This window comes from Corapipo altera, unplaced genomic scaffold (genome assembly GCF_003945725.1).
Source record: "Corapipo altera isolate COAL_440 unplaced genomic scaffold, ASM394572v1 77b, whole genome shotgun sequence".
Classification (NCBI taxonomy): Eukaryota; Metazoa; Chordata; class Aves; order Passeriformes; family Pipridae; genus Corapipo; species Corapipo altera.
In genome coordinates this window covers 1,975,587-2,000,536 of record NW_020884933.1, presented here as the reverse complement: position 1 = coordinate 2,000,536, position 24,950 = coordinate 1,975,587, and the positions used below count along the sequence as shown (strand labels likewise).

The window sequence follows — 24,950 nt, the reverse complement described above, 5'->3', positions numbered from 1 at the left end:
GCAGTCATGAGAATGACTAACAGTGCTTACAGATTTCTACCCCACTTAATACATTTATTGGAATGCATTTGCACTATTCTGTTCATAGCCACAAACTATGTTCAGATATACAATATAACCTTAGGGTACTTAAATGAACTAAAAAGCTTGAAATTATTCTTCTCTGAATCTCCAAGCACTACCTGTGAAAATCCTCTGAGCACACTGAGGATGGACTTTATACATGCACCAATTAAAGCATAAATATGGCTTCACATTCACAAATACGAATTTATTTTTCAGAGGTGGTGTGTCCACCCCCACAGATCCGGAATGGGAGGGTAACCCTTCTTAAATATCGCTACACATACAAAGACACTGTTACTTTTAAGTGCCGTAAAGGTTTCACCTTGCGGGGCCATCCCACATCCCGGTGCCGAGCTGATAAATCCTGGGATCCGCCTCTCCCAGCCTGTGAGCAGGGTAAGTCTCAGCACTTGGACTCGTCAGCACTGCAGATTCCTCCCTGATTTCTACCCACTCAACAAAGCTGAAGTTGCCTTTATTTTTCCTGCTCGCTCCGACTACTTGAAGGAGAACCCAGAAGTTGTTCCTTTTATTTATGCCTCTCTTTTCGGGTAGGAGGTGAGCCAGGGGTTGGGCAATGCAGTAAGTATCAGCATGATTTGCACTTTCTGACACTGCTCGTTGCAATCCAGAACCCACATTCCCTTAATTTCCTGAATGTGAGAAATTTGGCAGCTTCAAGGCAGGACATTGACTATCAGAGAGGAGTGAAGTGCTGGAAATGTAAATGCAGGATGATGGGAAATGAAGGTAAATTTGTGCATTGTGTTTGCTCACCCACATTTTTAAACTCTCAGTGTTGCATCCAGATGGAGTGGCAGAACATTATCATCATGCCAACACCACAACAAAGCCAGGTAGGTCTCTCCTAAGAAGAGGAAACTTAACACTAAACACTAAAATTAGTGTTACTAAACACTAATTCCTCCTTCCAACCTGTCCTGCTTTTTTTGAGGGGAGAGGGATAATTGATCTTCTTGAAGAGGGTTGGCTCTTTGTGTTGGAGGCAGTGCTGTGGGAGTGAGTGTTCAGCTGCTCTGAAGTTTTCTCTCTTGCCTCTGTGAGCCCTGTTTTGATCTGCACACCTCTGATTTTAGTGCTGCACTGCTCCAAGCCTGCAGATATCACTCATGGGTCTCTCAGCAGCCCAGCAGAAGTATTTTTTACTCCTGGAACATCTGTGAGCTACATCTGTGATCCTGGCTTCTCTCTCCTTGGGACAGCATCCATTTATTGCACACCATCTGGAGCCTGGAGCCATCCTCCTCCCGTCTGTCAAGGTGTGTTTTTGTAGCAGAGAGCTAAGAACAAAGGACATTTAACAAGTCCTGCCTTAGGGAAAGGTTTGTAGGACTACATCTGAGTCCTTCACTACACAATGTGTGATAAGAACAAGATCAGGTTTATAGCCATTTCCAAAGCCTGATGGAGTTACAGGGGTACAGGTTATTGAGCCAAGGTGAAGTAATTCAGAGGGAACAATGAAGTCTGCAAAGGTACAGTGCCTTGGCCACTCTCTGCAGTCCTTCAGGATCCTTTTGTTTGTCTCTCCCCTCCCCAACTTTCCAGCTGTGAAGTGCCTCCATCCTCCAAACATCACCAATGGGAAGCTCAAAGGCAACGTCTCTCACACTTTTCCCTATGGAGCATCTGTATCCTACAGCTGCAATCGTGGTTATTCACTTGTTGGGAATGCTTTTATCAACTGCACGGTGTCAGGAACCTGGAGCCAGCCTCTTCCTCAGTGCAAAGGTGGGTTTTGTGCTTCCTTTGCTCCTGTTGTTTGGAATTTGTGGTGGCAGAACCAGACTGGGCTGAGGGACGTGCAGCCACACTGACATACACGTCTTACTTTGGGGAGAAAATTAAATCTTCAGAGATTCAAGGGCCAAAATCGAAGCAGTAAGATCTCCTGCAGCTAACGCTGAATTCCATCCCCTTATTTGGCCTGGGAACTGCTTTTATGTCCCAGCTAGGAAGTGTTGATCTGTTAACTAGGAATTTATCTACTCTTTGTTACCCCTGGGAAGGGTATTGTTGTAAAGAAGCAGGATGGGAACCTCGAGCAAACCGTCAGAAGGATGTGAGTCCAACAGAGGCACTTCCGAAAGGCAGTTTTAACTCTTGCATGTTTTCCATCTCTGCCCCTGTTGCCCCAAAGAGGTGTACACCAAATTCCCTCCACTGACAGCTTTTTACTTTTAGTAGAAGAGTAGAAACATTTTTGTGTCCCTTGCCTTTTGTGTCTCACTCTCCAGTTATCAATATCAGGAAACAAAGAAAGTGATTATATGAGAGAAAGTGTCTCTGATGGATGGTTTGTGTATGACAACTATTCCCTTCTCTGTGTCTCTGAATTGGCACTGCCAAGGTCAGTCACCAGGCAAACTTGACTAAAGCCAATTGCACGAACGTCACAGGATTCCTAGTGTGGGTGTTCCTGCATGAAAAACTGGACAATCATCATCATTACCCCCACGAGGAGCTGCACCCGCCTCGGTGACTCAAGAATTGAAAATCTCAGATAACAACGGGAGGAAATAACCTACTAAACACTTATGTAAATAAATCAGAGGCTCCTTAAAGGAAGCAGTCTCAGAAAAGTTCTGCCAGCCATTCCATATTTTTGTGGCTTTGAAGCATCTTTATTAGTAGTACAAGTGATAGTAAATATATATATATATGACATAAAAGAAAGGGTAAATATTACATGCTGATGTTATCCCTTTGCTCACTGAGAACCTTGTCCAACAGAATCCTTGGGTTTGGACTGTTAAAGATGATGAGATGCTTGAATTGAAGCAAATGACTCACTTCAGTTTTATAAATAGCTTAGATGGGTGGACTAATTAATGAATTAATTATTGATGATGACATCTTTGGAGGGCAAGAGACTTTTACAGGCTAGAACTGGTTTATATGCAGCTGGTTCTAAAACTGCCACAGAATTCTTCCCTGCTACACCTTTCCTCTCCAAATGTTTTGGTAGCCCAGTATCAGAAATATCTCCTTCTCTGTCAAATTTCTCCCAAGGTACCCCTTCTACACATGATTTTCCATCTGCCATATCAGTGTGGAATAGCTGATCTGTACAAATATTCATTTGTGGCAGTGAGACCCTTACCCACCTCTGTAGCCACAAGGAAAGGAACTATCCTGTGGAATAAGAATTAATTCCTAGCTCCATTCAGAAGAAATTCAAGAACTGTGTTCTAAATAACCCACAGTTGTATTTGTCATGTTTTATGTTTCCTCTCATTAAATGCCCTTTTTTGATTACTTCCAATTCCAGAGATCAGATGTGAATTCCCGGATGTTCAAGGTGTTAAGAAAGCCATTAAAGGAAACACTTATCGTTCTGGGACCAACCTCACTCTTGAATGTGATGATGGTTACACGTTGCAAGGCATCAGTCAGACTCAGTGCCAAGAGGATTTCAGCTGGGACCCTCCTGTGCCAGCCTGTAAACTGAGTGAGTGAAATGGGAATGAAGCAAAGATCAGACAGAAACACGTAAATGCATTTTAAACATGCAAAATAACTTCTTGTATTTAAGAAAAGAGTATATAATGGTGGGTTTAAGAAATCAGTTTTACCAGTGAGACGCTGGCCCAGAGAAGCTGTGGCTGCCCCATCCCTGGAAGTGTCCAAGGCCAGGCTGGATGGGGTTTGGAGCAACCTGGGCTAGTGGAAGGTGTCCCTGCCCATGGCAGAGGGTGGAACAGGACGATCTTTAAGATCCCTTCCAACCCAAACCATTCTATGATTCTAAAAGGTTGATTGGTAAAGTGATTAAGGACAGCAGACAAACACTGGATTTTGTTAGAAGAGTTTGCTGATTTCTCTTTTTTTCTCTCCCCTCCAGCATCACACAAGTCTGGGTCACTAGGCCTCGGTAAGCAGCTTGCAAACATTCTTGCAGCCAGGTCTTTAGCTCAGTGGCACTGTTTCCTTCTGCTTACTTGGCAGATACACCTTGTCACGTCTTTTGTGTGCTTCCAAACACTCAGTGAGAATAATACGGGCTCTTCTCTCTCAGGAGTCGCAGCTGCGGGAGTTCTGCTGCTCCTGGGGGCAGGCATTGTCTGGAAAATAGTTTCCAAGCAGAAGGAAGGGTAAGGCAGTCCTCTGGATGTTTGTTCATGTCCTTTGTTGCCAAGTGCCAAGCTTTATACACTTTATACACTTAAAAAAATATTTGCCTGAATGTGCCTGGGTCTTGTGATCCTGTACCTTCAGCTCACACTTGCAAACTGAACAACCTGGAATAGATGGTGTGATTATGTCATTTTATCTCTTCCTGAAAGGAGACCAACCTGAGTGTTCTCTTACAAAGCAACACAGTTCATTGTTTTCTTCTTTTTCACTTAGCTATTATCGTACATATGAAAATTACAATTACCAAACCCCTCTGAATCCGGTAACTCAACAGAAAAGCTCATGTCTGCCATAAAAGGTATGGATTTATATTCCTCAACATCAAATATCAGTTATAGCTGCAATAATTATATGGCTATTTGTTTATATTGTTGACTACATTGTCTACTTGAATGACTATTTTTCTAATGTAATCATTCAAGCAGAAACCTCTTTCCCCTTAATCTTCTGGTAGGACGTTTTCTTTGGCAGAATAAAAGAGCCTGTTTTAAACATACTGGTTTTTTTGTTTAAACATCCTATTTTTCTTTCTGACACCAACCTCAATGTGTCTTTCCTTTTTTATAATCTGAATGGATAGTGCTCACAGGTCAGACTTCCAGACTAGTCCTTGCTTCTGACATAAAGCTACTTTCGATTTTTTTATGGTTTATGGGAGAGCTTGCTCTCTAAAAGACTACTTTAACAGCAGTAGTGTCAGAAAAAGACACTGAACTGGGCTTTTGGGTTTTTTTTTCTTGCTTTCACACTTACTACGATGATATTTTTACTGACAGGTGAATCTACTTTGTATGGTGAATCTGTTGGAGCCAAGAGTGAATTTTCAGTGTTAGCAGCACTCTGAGCATAATCAGCTTTGACTATAAAGAGGCTTGGTTTTGGGTCACTTCTTTGAAACAAAGCACTTCCCAGAAATTCTCTCCTCCCTCCCTGAGTGACAATGTAATCCCTAGACATCAGTATGGAAACAGGAAAAGTCTAATTATAACACGAGTATGTCATCTTTTTCCTAGGCTGGGCACCCATGTGGCCGCTAACCAGGGACTTGGCTCGTTCTCCACAGCAAGGGCTGCATGGAAGTGCTGCTCGAGACTGAAATTCTGTGGCAAAAATAAGACACTTTACTGTAAATCTTTAATGCTCATTCTGCTCCCATTAATCACTGGAAGGATCTAATGAGGCTCAGACTGCACGCGGTGCGGATGCTGCCCCGGAGGGAATTCCGTGTGCTGCTTCTGATCAAGAATACTTCATCTGCAAAGGCAAAAAATCTGGATAAGCAAGTCCCATTAAAGCGTTCCTGTGCGGGGGTGGGAGTCACAGCATGTTAATTAATGTCTTAATAACAGCTGCATTCACATCTCTGTATTTCCTTTCAGTAACGCTTGCTTATGCGCAGCGTTCCTCTAGAAATGCTTAACATAATAAAAGCTGAGCCCTGGACAAGAATTCTGTGTCTTTTTTTAGGTCTATCTAGAATTTTAAGGGGGCTCTGGTTTGTGGTTTTGTGTGTATGTGGTTTGGGTTTTTTTTATTTTATTATTATTTTAATGCTGCTCTGCAACACGTAACGTGCTGAGGGTGTTGCAGAATTTGGAGCATGTCAAGATTATCTTAAGTCGGGATGTTCTTTGATGTAAGATCTTCGTATACTTTCAAGCCCCATCAGCAGGAAAGGAGAACTAATAAGTGGAACAGGCAGAAGCTGCATCCCTTAGTCAAGGACATCCTGGAACTAACAAGCTTTAAGGATGTAGTAAATCGAGATGTTGATGTGTGCTATGTAAACATGGCAAAACACTCGAGGTCCATGAATATAGGTCCATAATTCCAAGGAACTACGTTTTATACTAAAACCCACGCCTTTTAATACTAAAAATCAGGCCACAGGTCAAACAGACCCTTCACCTGAGCATGCGGAGAGGCCGGACGGCATTACGTAATTTGTGTGGAAATTACTAAGTAATCACAACGGCGGGGCTGCGCTTGGGAAGCGACTCTGAATTTCCGCGTACAAATAACGGCACCGGACTCGCCGAACACCGCCCATCAGCGGGGCTGGGGCGAAATAAATCAGCAGCGAGCGGCTCCCGCTGCGCCGCACGGCGGGGGACGGGCCCTCCTCTGAGGGCGATAATGGCGGGCGCGGCCATGGCGCCGAGGGCGGGGTGACCCCGCGCATGCGCCTCAGCCCCGCGCTGCGTCTCGGCCGCTGTGAGGGAGCGGAGCGGGCGCTGCCGCGGCCCCGGCGCCGTCATGGGGCCGCCGCCGCTCTTGCTGCCGGTTCTGCTGCCGGTTCTGGTGCTGTGGGGGCTCAGCGGAGCGCGGGCTGAGGGTGAGGAGCGGGTTGTCTCTGCCCCCGTGCTCGGGGGGTGCTGCGGGGAAGGGGCGCGCTGAGGGGCTGGTGCGGCGCGGAGCCCCCGCCCCGGGGAGGGAGGGAAGGAGGGAGAGGGGTCGCGGTGTCCTCCCCGCTCCGGTCCCGGCGGTGCTGCGGGGTGAGGGAGCCCCAGAGGCTTTCTCGGGGAGGGAGGAGGAAATGGCTTGTGGTGGTGGTGGAACCACGAGGTTTTGGGCGGTGGTGTGTGTGTGTGTGTGTGTGGGGTGTTGAATCGTCGAACGGTTTGCGTGGGAAGGGACCTTATAAAGATCATCCCGTTCAGCCTCTGCCATGGGCAGGGACACCTTCCACCAGCCCAGGTGGCTCCAAGCCCCGTCCAACTTGGCCTTGGACACTTGCAGGGATGGGGCAGCCACAGCTTCTCTGGGCAACCTGTGCCAGGGCCTCCCCACCCTCACAGGGAAGGATTTGTCCCTAATATCCAATCTAAACCTGCTCTCTGTCTGTTTGAGGCCATTCCTTCTCGTCCTGTCACTCCATGCCACTGTAAACAGTCCCTCTCCAGCTCTCTTGGAGCCCCTTTCAGGTACTGAAAAGGTGAGGGGGAAGGTGGTGCTGCAGAAACGTTTGGTGCTAATGGGGCGCTGAGCTTGAGGTTTGGTAAATCTCTTTTCTGGTTTGGCCAGTTTCTAAACAATAATAGAAATAGATCGGGAAAGATTGATAGATGTCAGAGAGGTGCTGGCCTCTGTATTTAAGTCTTGCAGGTTTGTGTAGTCCGGTGATTCATATAGAGAGTCTTGAATGCGTTTCTTTGAGTCCTTTTGTGTGGAGGAGTTTAATTTCTTCAGCTTTAGGAGTTGGACTTCAATGATCCTCATGGATCCCTTCCGACCGAGGATATTTTGTGATTCTCACCAACCCCAGAATGTCCCTGGGTCTGTAGGTCTCTGTTGGATTGTGCAGCTGATTTTTAAACTCTGCTTTATGCTCCTTAAGCTTGCTCTCCTTTTTGCTGTGAAAACTACATGACATATTTTCATAACATATTTTCACTATCAGCTGTTTGAGTGGGGCTGGCTGGTTTGTTTTTCCTGCAGCAAGCTAAATAAGCATTTCACTGCCGATGGGTTTACAGTGAGTTAAGTTGTGTATTTAACTTAAAAGAAAAAAAAGGCAGACAAAAAGTAAGATCTGGAAGGAAATGCGTTGTCTGGGTAGAACGCTGAAGGACTTGGGAAAACAATAAGTACTAGTACAGAGTTGAATATTTGGATGCAACTAAAATCTAAATTAAAATTTGGAAACTAGCTAAATGTAAAAATATCTCTGGCTCTTAAGAATGTCACCTCTTGGATTAACCAGTAAATCCTTAAAACCCCTGGAATTCCCCTGGCTTCTGTGCTGTTACACTTCGGTGTGTTTCTCTTGTTGCTAAGGTTGTGTATTCCCTTTTCCTTCCTCTCCCAGACGCGTGTGGGATTCCACCCAGGCTGATATATGCAGAGCTGGAGGAGAAGTTCATCGGAACAGAGAGTTTTCCTGTTGGAAGTCAAGTCTCCTTCGTCTGCCGGCCGGGATATATGAGAAGCCCTGGAAAATCCTTAACTCTCACGTGTGGTCCTGACTTACAGTGGTCACCCAAAGAGCAGTTCTGCATAGGTAATTGTGTGCTTTTTTTTGTACCGTTTTGCTTTTTCCCTTTGATATTTAACACCTTTACTTGTTTTGTAAGTTAGAATTAGTATTTTGCAATGTTTTAAACAACCCTTGGAAAACGCTGATGTTGGTAAGGGCAATATATGCCAAAGACTTTGTATATATAATTAGAGGTATACATTTTTCCTTTCTTTTTTCCCCCACTCTCCCAGAGAGAAGATGTAAGCACCCAGGAGAATTAGCACATGGTGTTGTTGATGTGACAGATCTTACATTTGGTTCAACTGCTACTTTTTCTTGTCGAGAAGGGTAAGTATTTCAGTGAAGTTAATGAGTCCTTTTTTTTTTTTTTTGGTGTGTTTGCACCAGATCTGAACCAAACCCAAATTTGCTGTGCAGGTTCCATTCCAGTTCTGATTTGAAATCTGAATTCTACCTGGAGCAAATGAACTTAGAGCTAAATTTAGCTTGATTCTGTGGTTAAAGTGCTGTTTGCATCAACCTTTAGCTTTTTAGGGAGATTCTGCAGAGTGAAAAGCAGAGTGTTACCTCTAATGACTTTCTTTTAGTGCTCCTGTGGCAGAAGGAATAAATAAATATATATTCATCACCCTTCATTGTTTTGAACAATGGCCCATTTGTTTGTGTATAGCAAATTAAACCAGGAGTACTAAACTCTCCAATGTTTTTCCTCTCTCTCCTTTAGTATTAGTAATTTCAGGGAATTAGTGTCACATCTTAAAATGTGACTTCCATCAGTTTCTTTAGTGATGTCTCCTTTGCTTCTGTTTTGTTTTCAAAGTGAGACCGTTAGCAAAATAAACAAATGGAGATGCTTTTCTGATTACAACAAAACCTTGGTGTGTTGTGTCCCCATAACCACGGAACAGAGCTGTATAAACCAGTTTTTTAGGTGCTTGTTGGAGAAATGAGAGATTTGAGTTTAACCTCTTCAAAAATGTTTACCTTTCTAGATACAGATTGTTTGGAAACGAGCAGGTTACCTGTGCAATTAGGAATGAAGGTGTTGATTGGGATGGTCAGATGCCTTACTGTGAAGGTGAGTAAATTACTGCTGTGATTAATTTTCTGTTCAGATGGTGGGAGTTCATTTAAAAACAGCTGTGCTATAAACCTTCCAGTCTAAGAAATGATGGTAAAATAGGAGTGTTTGGGGGGGTTTTTTGTAGCTATTTGGGATGTGCCTGAAGGATGACCACTGAATAATACCAGTTATGGTAATTATATCAAATTCAACCTCGTGTTGTAACTGAGATTCTCAGCCACAGCTGTAGCTTGCCTTAGAGCAGCTATAGCAGATTTTAAGTGCAATTCCTTGGAAATCAAGGCTTGCCATTTCTGAGGTGAACAAGCTGACAGACCCAACGTGCTTTCTGAGTGAGTTGTGTGCTTGGTTTCCAGTGATTCCCTGTGATCCCCCTCCCAGCATCACCAACGGGCACCACACAGAAGCTGCCAACTACGTGTATCAGACTGCAGTGAGCTACTCCTGTGATGATGTCCCAGCAGGCTCAGATCCCTTCTCCCTCATCGGCTCAGATACCATTTTCTGCACCTCTGATGAGCACTCAAATGGAGTTTGGAGTGGGCCACCTCCACAATGCAGAGGTTGCTGGGATTTTTAATTTTTTTAATGTGTTTGTTACGATCTCTGTCCCTTTTTTCGAAGCGGGGTGTGGTGGGGAATGGACCCTCCCTATAGAAAAGAAGAAGCAAATCCTCTGGTACTAAGTTTGGCACAGTCTCATTGGAGATCAGGTTAGCTGGGTGGATACTGATTGCTTGTGACACAGAATATAGCTAAAATTTAAGTTAAAACTTCAAAAATGCGTGTAGTGTCTTGGTGGTAGAAGTGACAAGGCCAAAGTGGAGGAACTTAGAGACCAGAATATGGCTAAAATTTAAGTTAAAACTTCAAAAATACATGTGTGACTGTCTTGTTGGTAGAAGTGACAAGGCCAAAGTGGAGGAACTGAGAGACCATAAAGCCTGGGTAGCTGAAGAAAAACTATGTAAAGAGCAAGGATGTGGAAGCTTGATTGGGAATAGTAAAAAACTAAGGGAGCATCCTTTTCCTGAAAACACAACTACTAGGGAAGTGCAGGAATAAATGCAAAGCTCAGCAAGCACAGAGTCAGATGTAGGAAGAAATTCCAGGTGCATGTTGTCATTTGAACCCTAATCAGTATAATTTGTTTTCTGAAATCCTGCCACTGTGCAGGTGTGTGTCTTTTGGAAGTGGAACATTATGATGTCAATTATTACAATTTCTTAATTGATTGTACTGTTACAACCCAGTAGCTCAAACCAAGGACCTTCTCCACCTTTAAGAAAATAACACTGTTATAAAACCCCTCCAAAACAACTTGAGGACTGGGACATTTGCAAGTAAGGACAGGGTGTTGTGTTTGTTGCTACCTTTGTGTTAACAAATGCTTCAGAGCTGTTTTCCTTTTCTCTCTTTTCAGTGGTCAAATGTGAAAACCCCAGAGTTAAAAATGGGTACAAAATATCTGGATTTGGGCCTTCCTATACTTACAGGGACTCGGTCCAGTTTGTGTGTGATGCAGGCTATTACATGGTTGGAGAAGATATAATTTCCTGTGCAGAAGATAACACTTGGTCTCCTCCAATCCCAACCTGTGAGAAAAGTAAGTCTTTCTGTAAAATTCCAGTTTGTCTTGGGTTTGAGAGTGTTGTAAGCTTTGTCTCAGCTAAAATTTCAAATCACAGCACTGTAGGTGTAAATCAGAAGCTGAGGAAGTTGATGGGGAACCGTCTGTGGGTGACATTTTAGGTGTTTGAGGGGCTCTTAACTCCAAAGAGTTTTTGGCTGAGAGTGAATTGAGTGACAGACGTGGTAGAACTTGTGACGTGGACGTGCTGTGATTGGTTGTGGTGTTTGCTCTGGTGATTTTGACAGTAAATAGAGGAGAAAATATGTGTTTCTGAATTCTGATAGAGAGAACCAGGAGTGTGCACAATAAAGAAACCTGTAGGATCCTGGAGTAATCCAAATCTCTGTGTTTGATGTAGCTCTTCATCTCTTACTTTCCAGGCATCTCGTGGGTGTTTAGCACATTGTTAGATTTTTGACCAGGCAAATTCCTAAGTCAGGACTATTTTGCAGGGCTGGGAGCATGGCAGAGGTGTTTCTGAACCTTTCTCCTCCCTCTTTGTGCTAGAGGGGAAGGGGACATGGTTGTACAGTACAGCAAGAGAATTTTTTACATGCATAGTTTAATAATGAGCTCACAAGAGTGAGAAGTACTTTGGAAAGAGTGCTTGAGTGTTCTGTAATGAATGAGTCTGATAAGGCACCTGGAAATGATTCTAGAGCTCACAAAACTAATCAACCAATATGGATTTCAGAGCTACCACATCATAAGATTGCATTACCTTAATGAATACCTACAGTGATGTTTCTTGAAGTCTTCTAAAGGAAATATTTATACTTAAAACTGCGGTCGAGTTAAACTCCTCAGATATGCTGAGGGTTTTTCTCATGCCAAGGCAATGTGTATTTGTAGAGTGAGTTAACGAGTTCTGAAATATTTCAAGTTCATTATCACTAAACTAGTTTTTAAATTCATCTATTAATTCCTGCAGATGTGTGTGGTGCTCCAGAGGTCACAAACGGAGCCGTGGTCCCGCTGAAATCTGTCTATAGTGAAGGAGAGTCTGTTAAAATAAAGTGCAATGCTCGCTGCTCTTTTCCTGATGGCACTAAGGAGGTGACAGTGGCCTGTCAGGGACAGAAGACATGGAGTTATTTTCCAAAGTGTAGATGTGAGTAAAACTCATACTTGGTAAAATCAGAGGCAAGAGTGACAAGTTTTAAATATCTGCTGTAGTTACGGCTTTTCTTTTTTTTCCCCTGTTTTCTTTCCAGGTGGGCCTGAAAGTCCTGGTTCCACTCCAGGTACAAGTCCTGGTTCCACTCCAGGTACAAGTCCTGGTTCCACTCCAGGCATAAATCCTGGTTCTATTCCAGGCATAAGTTCTGGTTCCACACCAGTCATAAATTTTGGTAGAGTAGTTGTGGGACAAAAGCCTTCCTATGTTGTGGGGGATTGTATTACCATTGAGTGCTACGCAGGGTACACGTTACAAGGTGAAGCTGAAATTCGGTATATGGGAGGAAACCAGTGGTCTCCTGGAGTGCCAACCTGCCAGCTGAGTAAGTATGAACTGCAAGGACTTCCACTAAAAACACCTGTGAGAGAAACTTTGCTGCTTAAGAATGTCCTTTTGCATTCGGGAGAAATAATTGAACGCGACCTCCTCCTTTATTTTGGCATGAAAAAAAACAGAGCTTGCTAAAATCAATTGAAAACATAAATATTTGAAGTTAAGTAGATGCTGTGATGTAAACTGACCCGCTTCAAAGATTTGTGTTGACAAGCATGCTTGATCTGCTTGGAGTAGCTTTGTGAATGTTTTTATAATGATGTTTGAACAAGAAGCACACGTGTTCCTCTTGTGATACTGATTCCCTCTCTTTTTAGGTGGATATGTCATAGCCTGCATCTGTGGTAAGTATTTTCTGAAACCTCAACAAGACACGATGTTGATTGTATTTTTTTGATGTGGAAATTTTATTTTTGATCCCAGTCCCCTGTGACTGCAGTAGAATGATTTTGGAGTTTTGGTTAAGGCTGCATAATTCAAAGAAACTTAAGATTGCTCAGCAATTATAGTTTAATTTAGTGTAAATGTGTATTTTTTTTCGTGTTTGTGAGGTCAGATTTACTTCATTACTTTGATAAACTTCAGAACCTGTGTTTACTCTAAGTGTTGAGTAAATTACTCTGCCATTGAACAGAAGTGTTTAGTCCATCTTCTGTCATTTGAGTTTGTTACCCAGTTTTGTATAAACTTGTCAGAAGTTTTGTTAGGGGGTTGTCATCATTCCTGCTTTGTCTTTCCTGTTTTAATGTTACTGAACTGGTGGGGTTTTGCCATCTTAGTGATCATTGTTCTTGAGCTGAATTAAGAGTCTTGAGTAAAGCATCAAATACTTCATTTACTTATTTAATAAATAAGTTGGGCTGGGGGTTTATTTGAGGGGGCAGGGGTGCTGTAAACCTGTGGATGAAAACAATGCTAGTTCTGCAAAACTTTCTGATGCTTTTGTTGTGAGCTAGAGATGACCTTTATCACTCTAAAGCTTTTTTATTTATTTATTTATTTTTTTAATTCTTCCTGAAGTGCTTGTGGTGATCGTGGTGCTCCTGGCAGCCTTCTGGGCCTATAAGAAATTCTTTTCACAGAATGGGTGAGTAAACTTCCTTTTTTTTATTACTGTTATTATTGCACATTTCCAGATGACTGAGCAAAAGCTGTGCTGACATGTGTGAGTTTCTTGAGCTTTATCTGCCCTTTCTTGTTCAAATGCCTGATTTGTGTGTGAGCTTCTCCCAGCAGCTGATGGAAACTAAAGCCTAACAATATATTTGACTTTTGTTTTTGTATCTGTTGTTCAGCTAAGCTGCTAATTAACACTTGCACTGATTTCAGGGATGGAAAAACCTTATTCTTAAGCTTGTGTTTGGCATATTTACACTTGCCAAGGGAAGTACTTTTGTTATCTGCTAAAAACATGTCAAATTTACCTTTTAAAACCAGGGCTAGTGTTGGTTGTGTGGGCTTGTGCTACTGGAAGGTTTTCAGGGTTTTTTTTTTCTCCTGCAGCAGCAGTGTTGGTGTCCCTGTGTTAAAGACTTGCAAAATGAACTGTAAATGTTAGATTTATACATAAGTAAGTGTTCTTCTGTTTTTGATGAGACATAAAGGGTGTTTTGAACTTCATCTTCAAAACAGCTGGGTTTTATGTGTGCTTTTTCATGGAGGGGTGGCAGGAGATTTAAATGCCTCTTTGTGCATTATTTCTTGCTGTAATGCCTGATTTTTGTCTTCTTGAAAGAAGCCTGTTTTGTTGGAGAAACAGTTTGTAACATGCAAAACACTGAAAATCCAGAGCAAGTTAGGTGGTGCACGTGGATTGTTAGGATAAGCAGCTCCTAAAAACTGGGTAACCTTTTAACAAAATCTCTTGGAATTTACCTGGAGCACATGAAGCCAAGACAGGGATGCTTTAAATAAAGTGAATCAGAGGAAATATTCCCGTGGTTTGTATTTGTAGTGAAGTACACACAGAGGACTTGGGAGAACCCTGAAGGCAGTTTATGTCCAGTGAGGTTTTAGCAGTGAGGTTTTAGCTTTAGTTCCTCCTACATGGGCAGCACAGGATCATTCCAGGGGCCAGGGTGACAGAGTGCCCGTGTGCTGCTGAGGAATTTAAGGCTTTTGAGCCATTCCTTCTCATCCATGGCTTGGATATCCTGCAGTCTGGGCCAAAGAAGAGTCCATGGGAGCTCACAGCATTAGGGCAGCACTTTGTGTCTTCATCCGTGGAGAGACTTCTCAGGGTGTAGAGAGCAGGAGGGGTCTAAAACAGCGTCACAAAAAATGAAAGAATGTTATATTTCTGAATATTTTGCAGCAGTTTTAAAGCCTTATTGTGCTTAGTGCTTTCCTTTGTCCTTCTCTCTGTGAACATCTGGCTGTTAAACCTCTTCCTTGTCTGGAAACCCTGATCTAATCTCCTTTTATCAAGGGCTCTGTCTCCCTCTTTAGTTTCCTGAGTTCCTGACGTAGCTGAGCCTTTGTGAACTGTTGTGCTTCCACCCCCCTACTTGCTGGTTTGTGGTCTTCAGATGGCAGCAAATCTTTCCTTGCCCTCTCTCATATGTGTTTAATCTGCCAGTTTTATGGGACATTCAATTAGAATTGAAATTTTTCCCCTTCTGCTGTTCAGCTCGTACACAGTTGATGAGAGTTGCAAGGAAACATGTATTTTAAAAACTAAGGCCCCAGCTGAGATGGAAGACACTGAATACATGAATTAATTGAATCTTTAAAAGGTATACACTTTCCACTTCATTTGGACTTTTGCAGTGAAGCTTAAGTATCTTTTTATTGGGGTTTACTTGGAATTTAAGAAGTGTGGAATCTGTGAACCTTGGCTTCCCATAGGAAATAATATCATAACCTTTCACTCATTTTGGGAGAATAGAGTATAATATATAAAGAATTATCATTCAGTAGTGTAAGCAATAGCTTCCAGTGATTGCATATCACATTTCTTAGTGTTGAGTTGTCTTTGAAGAATGAGTAACACATTACATACTTTATAGAATGTTTGCACCCATTTCAATAATGTGGATTCCAGTGCTGTTACTTTTCTTAGCTAATAGTATAATTCCCTATGATTAAAAGACAGTTTGGACACTAAAATTCTAAAGGTATTTAAAATTTGCATCCCTTCAGAGCAAACCAGATCCCATATCTCTCAGAATTATTGATTCACCCGCATTTTCTCTTTCTTAGAAGTAAAATATAAATAAATGAAGGTTCTAACACGATCTTTTTAAACCTTCTTACAAAAAGGTGATTTCTTTCTCAGAGTTCTGTAGCCCTGAAAAGGATCAAAATATAGTTGCCTATTTGCAACTAATTTCTTCTGTTTTTTTTAACCTAGTGCTTAGTCCAGCAGTGAGTGATGATGGCTGGGACTGCACTTGGGCTGGGGTCAAATGTGCTCTTTCAAAATCTGGCTCTTCAAACCTTGTTCCAACAGAACAGATTTAAGACAGAACAGCTTAGTTTAACTAATATTTGTCAATATTTTGTCATGACAGATTAAGAGAGTTGGCACTACAATTACTTTTTTAAACCATTATCTTCTTTCGTGTCCCTTTTCTCCATTGCACAAGTTCTTAGAAGGTGATGGGTGGTTGTGTCTCTTACTCAAACTTAGTCCCAAGGTCTGTTTTTTATTGACTTGTAAAGAACAAGTGGTTTTTTCAGTATTTTTGATGAGTTTCGAGATGGCATATATAAAGATTAGGCTTGGAGTTACTCCCCAAATAATGTATGGATTAAAGAATATCATCTTTACCTCTGAAGAAAGATGTTTCTAATTAAGTTAGGATTAGTTTTCTCAGTTAGTTGGGCTTATTTTTGGAGAGGATAAAAAGGAATCAAGAGATAGAGTTCTTCATTCCAATCTTACCTGTACTTGTGATAGTGATAAGAGAAATTCCTGGTCTGGTATGTGAAAACACTGTTAATCCTGAGTTTTTCTTATGTAGAACTCCTTAGAGACTTGGAATAATAGTACAGAGGTTTGGTGTGGGGTGGGTTTTTTTTTTGGTAAAGCAAAACAGGAGTTATTCAAGATCTTGAAACATGTTATTTTAAATTTTAATTAATGTATGTTTAAGAATTATAAATTTGCTATTGGTAGACAGAATCAAAATTCTCACAAACTAATAGTTTCTGCCTAGAAAATCTGTACTAAATAACAAACTGAATGGAAAATGAATGACAAGGGGTGCACCTGATGTGGTCTCCAGATCAGTGAGGAATCCTCTGGCTGTTCTGTTGTTAGTTTTTGATAATACTCAGGCATGGTCTGTTCATCACTTGAAATGATCCATTTGGATCAAGGGCTTTTCTACTCCTTGGGTCGTTCTTAAACACTTTAGCAGAGAATGAGGCAAAAATCTCCTCAGTCCAGCAGCTGCTTAGTAAGGAGGGGACAAATAATGACTTAGTTTCGTGCCTTTACCTGTTGATTTAATGACAAAACTAAGGCTGTGCTTTCAGTATAAAATGTAAAACCTATTTAAATGTAAAATCTCTGATTTGACTTGTTTTTTTGTTTGTAGGAAACCCGACAGCACTCCATGTACTGCCGAATATAAGATGTGTAAAGCATGAATGACCTTTTTTGGGGGTTGGTGGGAGGGGGTTTGCAGTGGAATATCCCTGCCAGAAATGGAAAACAATTGCACTTGCATTGAGTAGAGGAGTAACTTGTGCTGTGTCTTGTCCTGCTGGTTAAATGTAGGAGGAGGTGATCAGTGGGGTATAAAGTGTGTCTGCAGTTGTATAGACAGATATTCTGTTTTTCCTCCTGTCTTTCCTCATGGCTGTAGCATCCAAGAGTGTCTGTCTGCAGGAGTCAGTGCTACCTCTTTGCTTACAGAAGACTGTCCAGTATTCTCTGTTCTTTTATTGTTCTGCTCACCAAAACTATGTCCTCCTCCTTCTTTTCTGTGGCTGAGGAGGTATAAATGTTGTCCCTTGTATTGTTCTTGTTGTTATTATTATTATTTTCCATGAGAGATCGGTGTCATTGAAGGCTGTGTCTTTTTGAAACTATCATAGGTCAGATCTCATATGCTCTATCTCTTTGTTTGTCAGAGTTGATTTCTGTGTATCTAACTAATTAAAATGTGCCTTTAAATCAGAGTTTTATACCTTTTCCTTTGCTTTTAAGAAGGAAAAAAGCCATATATATTTCTGAATCTTTGATATAGTCCTGCAAAGGCCACAGTGGATTTATTATAGTAGAAAACTGGAGGTTTCTGTAGCAAAGACATTCCCTGCCTTTGAATTTGTTGACCTGTTTTAGAAGTTACCTAATTAAAGTTACTGCTGAGAAATCAGTGGTACCATCTCCTGTCGTGAGCACAGTGTAAGTCCCTTAGTGGGCTCGATTTTTATTGAGCCTTGATGTCAGTTCTGGAGATACTTTGCTACTTTTCAGGATAGAAAGGATGCTGTGTGGACCCACCTTCCTTGCTTTTTTCCCTTGAAATCATACATTCCACATTCCAAATCTCTGTCTACAGACAGTGATGTTAATCAAGCTCTTCAATGATGGATTTATCATCATCATGCACCTGTTCAGAAACAGAAGCCTTTCCCTGTCAGACTCACTTTTCATGTTAAAGGAAAACCAAAGCAGTTTAGTGCTGGGAGTGCAGGACTGGATGTGCTGGCAGTGCTGGTAGATGAGGTCTCTCTTTAGCTCCTTAGCACAATTTTTTAGTCCAGACTGTGACTCCAGGAGTTGGCAAACACTCCAGTGTTTGCCATGAACCGAGACTCGTTGCCACTTCTAATTCCTTATCAAAACCAAAAGCCTAATTAGGACCAGGTTTTAGCTTCATGAATCTCACTGTCAACCTACAGGCAGCTTCTAAGAACCAATTCTCCCAGAAAAAAAACCCAAATTGCCTCACTTCACATGCCTTGGGGCAGCATTGAAACTGTTCTGGCTTGTCTCTGGTGGCTTGGCACTGCTCCACTGTCATCAACTGATTGTTGGAGCAACAGAGAACTGTTTGGGGCTTTTTAGGGCTTTTTGGGACAATCCCAGCGGTTGCATTGTTGGAGCTCATAATAGTCTGTGGTTTTTACAAAGGGGTTTTGGCTCCACAGGATGACTTGCTGTTCAGGGGCTGGTTGACATCTTAGTTTGAGAATTGTTTGTAAACACTGGGTTGTGTGACTGGGGGGGGTTGAGTGTGGGGCTCACGAGCTCAGCTTGCTTTGTGTGGCATCTGCAACGTGCTAAAAACTCGCTGAAAATGCACTGAAAGCTGAGCTGGGATCACTGTAAAAATTGGCCTTATTTTCACACCTCTTTCCGGATGTAAAGACTTAGTAATGCCTTGTAATATTGCAAATAAAAATGTTAAATTATTTAGCAGTAAGTGTTTGTCTTTCATTCGTCATGTGCTGAGCAGCTCTTTTCCCGTTATTATTAAGATCATTTTTCCTGTAATGAACTTTTATTAGATGGGAGCTGTTGAGATTGAAATTTGCAGTTTGTGCACAGAATTACTCAATGGTAGTGTAGAGAATGTGATTTAATTTGCTGAGCAGCCTTTTGGGATTTTCTTTTAGAATCGCAGAGAATTCCCCAGAACCTCCCAAACTTTACTGTGTTCACTCCTGAAAAACTTGGTCAAAGCTTGATGGAGAAGAGGCAGATTATCCCATGGTTGTTCTGATGGAACCCTTGAGTCAGGAGCAAAGCCCAGTGAGTGTTTTGGCACTTTTGTCCAGTGTGTGACAGATGCAATCCTTAGGGAATATGGATTAGGTGGTTTTAAGTGACATTTTAAGTAGAATCTGATTATTAATTGTGTGAGTTTCACACTTAAAATGTACTTAATTTTCTTGGCAAAGCAATGTGTGGAGTCAGCTGCCTTGCAGAATGAAGCCTTTCAGAGGGTGAAATAGAGAAAATTAAATAATATGCCATATTTTTTTTCCAGTTTGTGGTTGTGATACTCAAAATGAGCTGGTGTGGACTGCAAATGATGCCAGACTGCAGAACTTTGCATTATGAATTTTTGGGATTTCAGTGAGCATTGGTGGGATAAGCAGCTGCTTGGCAAGTTTTCCAGTGGAAGGTGTCCCTGCCCATGGCAGGGGGTGGGATGAGATGAGCTTTAAGTCCCTTCAAACCTAAACCATTCTGTGATTCCATTCTGTGATCCTCTGAGTTTGACTTAAAACACTTCAAATTATTTTGCCCCAATTGTCATGAATTCTGCACCATTCTTCCTCAGACTCAGTCCCACATGAATTATTTCACTTTTGGCTCTGGAGCTGATAGTCAGAGTCATGAACACATGAACTCTGTGCCAAGGGAAGAGGCTGCATGGAATAAAAATGTGGTGTTGCCACCTACTGGTAACACAGTGGGAGTCACAAAACAGGTACAGGGTTACCTGGTTCAGTGTTAAATCATGTGAAGTGTCAGTGCTTGGTGGCTTAAAATCAGTGTAAATTAAACCCTGCCCGTGGCAGGAGGTTGGAACAAGGTGATTTTTAAGGTCCTTTTCAAGTCAAACCATTCTATGAATCTAAATACTCACTTCTCAGGGCGGTGAAAATGGAACTGGGGACTGAAATGAAGAGACTTGCAGCACTTGGATATTGTCCAGCAGGGAAACAGGTGATCTGTCTACCTCAGACAGAGCCCAGTAACATAAAGCACACAATTTTATTTAAGAGGTAAAAAAAAAAACTCTGCGTAAAGAACAGGTTAAGGCAAACAACTCGCACGTGGAATAGAAGTGGTCGGAAGGTTGGGTGGCTGTGCTGTCACACCTGGGCCCTGGCTTGCTGGAGGTGGAGAATCTTAGTTAAATGTTTGAAGAGATGCTTTGCTCTCTTCTGGAAGCATCCCTCCTGACTTGAGCGGGGTGCTGAGTGTCCTCCTGTGGTGCAGGATGCTCGGCCTGTGGGTGTAACTTCAGAGAACAGCAAACCACACGTGTTTGTGAGGCCGGGTCAGGCTTTGGGTGGTGTTTAGTTATGGCTTGGGGGGGTGGGGGAATGAAGTTTTCCTTTAGTGTTGCTTTTCCCCCTACATCATAACCGATTTCAAATGGTGCTAGACAAAAACTGAGACTCTGAACACCAAGAGAAATCGGTCAGCCTGTGTAAGAGACGTTTTCCTGGCTCAGAGAAGGATCCTCTTGTAGATGACAGCTATGGATTCTTTACAGATGACTATTCAGAGCTCTGATCAAAGGCTTCATCCACACAGCCATCATCTTTTCTGGGTGTAATGACATGTTGGACAACAGGGAGGTCAAGCAAAGATAGTTCAGCTTTGTTCTGGTGGTTGGGATGAAGGGGTGGAGAAGTGAAACATCACTAGAAGTTACCAGCAACGGATTTAAAAATAATTCTGGCAGAAGGAGTGAGTTCTGTGCGTGACATCACCAGGATGCCCATGGCAGGGGTTGGAACAAGGTGATCTTTAAGGTCCCTTCCAACCCAAACCAGTCTGTGATTCTGTGGTTGCTGAGGGCACTTTTGTGTTTATATCGTTGAGGGGAATTTCTGTGTGTGTGCAGAGCAAGTCTCTGGGAGCTGTGGAATGAGAATTCTGTGGAGGTGGAGTCCCCAAGCACAGAGTGGAAATCCATTTGCTCTAAGGTAGTGAATTAAATGTTATTGCTGGAGATTGTATAATAAATGTACTCTGCCTGTCGAGATGCAAGAAGTACCACGTTGGTTTTCATGCAATTTCCAGATCACTCTACTCTGGACAACTTGAACTCATATCCATTGTTTATTAAGTAGAAGTACATTAGAAGGAGGCTGTTCTGTTGTGGCCCTGGCTTGGGAGGGTGTACAGGGGTTGTAGAAGTGTCTAGAAATCAGATGATGTTACAGAGTGGATGGCTGGAAAAAAAATAACCTTTGGAGAGAGGGCTGGTTTAAGGAGCTGAGGCTGTTGGTGAAGTGAGCAGCTGCTTGATCTCTTCCCACGCTGTAATTCTTGCTCCTAGAACACTGATTTCAAATGGTGCTAGATACAAAGTGGGAAAATCTAAGCCACCATGTGAAACCAGCTTCCAGAGGAAGACACATCTTGTGCATGGCTGCAGGCTGAGGGAGAAAATCCTTCCTCTCCACCGTACCTAGAGAAAAATTCATTTATTTAATTTGATTAGACAGCAAGACGGTTAACTTTGGGTTAATTTCTTTATGGACACACATTTATTTGGTATCTTGTGAATGGCTGAGGCTGGTGTAGGAGAAGTTAAAGGTGATGAAGAAACCCCCCCAGCCTGGCAAGTGACTGTTGTTTCCTTTCCTAGCCAGGTGGAATGCAGTGAAATTCTTACCAGCAATAGTAGTACAGGTTTCATTTCTTTGTAGTGATGGGGTGCGTGGGGGAAGTTTGTGTTGTTACAGAAACACTTTTTCCATGCCATTGCAGATGAAACCAGGCTATAAACCTCCTTCTGTCCACTTTCTATCACTTACTGATCTCAGAGAGGACAAGGGCACATCAGATGCTTTTTGTGACAAGGGAAGGAAATGGGACTGTCCTGATGGAACTTCCTCTGTCAGCTGGCTCACGTGGCCTGTGAGTTCTTTAAATAAGCAAGAGCTTGGCAGATTTTTGTGAGACAACTTTTAAATTCTGCGGGGACAGTGAAAATAAATGGGATTGAAACTTTGCTTTGAACGTGGGTTAGAACAAAAAAGGAGCACTCATAAATCTGACTGTAAATGGTTCAGTGAAAGTTGTTGAGGAAGGAGGAGGGTCTGCAAATGAGTGGCTGATGGGTCCTGGAGCTGGAATAGGTCTGAGCAGTGGTGCCCATGTCTCAGTGCAGAGGGAAAGGATGGAGTGTCCCAAAACCTGTGAACCACACACGTGCATAATTCAGGAGCTGCCAAACCCCGGCCACCACGTGTGACCTGTGCTGGTGCAGAAGCTGATGGAAAATGGAATCCAGCATGGCAGAACTGGAGTTGAGTGTTTCACTCAGGGATGCCCTGGGGTTTTGGCAACACCTTGTATTAATTTTGTAACCACATCCAAAAAATCTGCTCTGCTGCTTCCATCCTAATGCACACTCACAGGCAGCAGAGGAAAGGCTCAGGGAAAGGAGATGTCCTTCCAAGAAAGAGGGGTGGAGGAAGGGGAAAGAGCTGTACTAGATTACTGTGTCTGGATATTTGCTGTAGTTTCTAAATCCATTATCTGGGGCAGCAGGGTGAAAGACAAGTGGAAAGCAGGTTCCCTCCCCAGTGTCTGTCGTGCTGGCACAGTTATTTATGAGGCACCCTCTATTATCAGGTGAGATTTACTCCTGAAAAGCTGGACCAAGAGTTGCTGCTGCTGAAAGGTTGCAGCACAGATCACACAATCACTGCAGCATCTTTGAGAAACAGGTTCAAAGTGAGGTTTGCTTTGGTTTTTATCCTGACTCAGTAGTAAGCATTAAAAAGAAATCTTTACCAGGGTTTTCAAAAATAGTTGGAGCAAATGTCACTTAGTTCTGTGCTGCTGAAAACAGGAGCTTCTGTCAAATTATGAGACTTACAGGGACTGAACACCTATGCCCACCTTCCCCTCTCCAAAGGAGACTAACCTTTCCAGAAATACCATGCAGCAGTTAAAGACCAATAGCTCATTTATTATTTACAGTTTTGATAAAACCAGGTTTCAGTTCAGCATAATTAAGATGCTGCTGGCCTTCCTCCAGGCTACCTGAAGTTTCTCCTGTTGCCTTAACGAGCTCCCCAGAAGGCGTCAGCCCATTTTGCCAAGGTGCAGGTACACATTTTGGAAAGGGTACATCTGTGTATGTTCTCCTTCCAAAGCTAACAGCATGTTTGGGCAGGCAGCAGGCAGAGAGGAGGAGAAAAAGAGCAGTTCAGGATGCTGTGATACACAGCACCTGACTGGGAATATGTGCCTGTGCAGGGAAATGGAATCACAGGATGCTTTGGTTGGAAGGGACTTTAAAGCTCATCTCATTCCACCCCCTGCCATGGGCAGGGACACCTTCCACCAGCCCAGGTTGCTCCAAGCCCTGTCCAACCTGGCCTTGGACACTTCCAGGGATGGGGCAGCCACAGCTTCTCTGGGCAACCTGTGCCAGGGCCTCCCCACCCTCCCAGGGAGGAAAATAAACCAGGACTTGTCTCAGACATTTGCTGGGTGTGTTGTACATTTGGACACACAAGCCAATACTGTCAATTGACTTTGTCAAAGTGGTCTGGGGTTTTCAATTAATAATAGTAGGAAAAGTACAATACTATGACTCTGGGTTTTCCCTCCTTTTCAGATGCTTTGGTAGCAGGGCTGTTCTTTCAGGGGAATATCTCAAAGCCTTTCATGGGTTTCACACTGTTTTACACATCTATAGGACACAAAGGCAGAAAGGGAATCCCTGCCTTCCCCATGAAAAGGAACTTCTTTTCTAGCCTAAGACCTTTAGTCTGCAGGAACAAGGCAAGCCTGGATGTCACTGACTTGATTTTTCACAACCTACACCTTTTAGATAAAGGCATTTCTGGTCTTTTACAGTGAGCAGAACCAATCTCTGCATGACCCCTTGTGCACCATAAATTTTTTTCCTCCCTTTTTCAAATCACGGGGTGAAACTTGTGGTTCATCAGACTCTGGTCTCCCCTGGAGAGAAATATTCCTGTTTCACATGGAGAAAGTCTGAGCTTGATGCATCATCCTCCCAGTGAAGGAATGAGTCAGCCCAAGGCCAGGTGCAGGACAGAGGGGTGTGACAGTACAAGTGGTGACCTGTAAGGGGAATTGAAATGAGTGAACTTCTAAGGTTTCAAAAAAGCTTCCTGAGCCCGGGGGAGCGTGTAACTGCATCTGTTTGTTGTGCAGGTCTGGTACTGTGTTGCTGCTGCGTGGGTCAGGTATGGACAGATGTGCCTTAACTTGCAGTCTGAGCCAGGCCTAAGTGTGTAACTCCCTGTGGGTCCCCAGCACTGAGCTGGGCTGAGGAAAGGCTGTGATGCTTGTGACTAGAAATTCCTCTGGAGATGCTGCTGCTGTTATGGGCAGCAAAAACATGTATTTCTGTTGTGAGTTTAAAGCATAATGGAGATTATTTTTCCTTAATTAGGACCACAGTAAAAGCTCTGCATTACAGTCATGAGTTGAACATAACCTATTCCTTTAGTCCTACTATTGCAGCCTTACAACTGTAGTATAAATAGATTTAAAAGCCAGATACTTTGGGTCTGCAAACCCCTCCTAAACCCCAAGGCAAGCTGAACACTGGACTGGGACATGCTGGGGGTAAAAGCCTGTGGAGCCTTGTGTCCCATTTAACTCTGAGCAATGGGACAGTCAGGCCTGCTTGATGTTTGAGTCACTAATTTCAATTCCTATTGAGGGGAATCTGTCAGAGCACTCACCAGCATCTGTCTGTGCTGAACTGTCAGAAAGCTGCCCACCCTTCTGATCCATCTTTTTGAAACGGTTCATGGCTTTGGGGTGAGGATTTTTTTTGCTTGTTGGCTTTTCAAGATAGTTTTGGGCAGGTCAGGTGGT

The 24,950-nt window shown here is 42.8% G+C and overlaps 1 protein-coding gene across 1 annotated transcript in view; it reads left to right on the top strand.

The window, feature by feature from the left end:
• LOC113954820 (complement receptor type 1-like) overlaps nucleotides 1-18,809 on the top strand; it is an 81,293-nt gene extending 62,484 nt beyond the window's left edge. The window contains 12 exon segments of the mRNA XM_027659636.1: nucleotides 6,188-6,559; nucleotides 8,033-8,224; nucleotides 8,434-8,530; nucleotides 9,196-9,281; nucleotides 9,644-9,850; nucleotides 10,711-10,893; nucleotides 11,852-12,031; nucleotides 12,135-12,422; nucleotides 12,751-12,777; nucleotides 13,454-13,520; nucleotides 15,063-15,168; nucleotides 16,978-18,809. Coding sequence (XP_027515437.1) covers nucleotides 6,188-6,559; nucleotides 8,033-8,224; nucleotides 8,434-8,530; nucleotides 9,196-9,281; nucleotides 9,644-9,850; nucleotides 10,711-10,893; nucleotides 11,852-12,031; nucleotides 12,135-12,422; nucleotides 12,751-12,777; nucleotides 13,454-13,520; nucleotides 15,063-15,153 — 1,790 coding nt within the window. The 3' untranslated portion in view covers nucleotides 15,154-15,168; nucleotides 16,978-18,809.
• The last annotated feature ends 6,141 nt before the right edge of the window (nucleotides 18,810-24,950 follow it).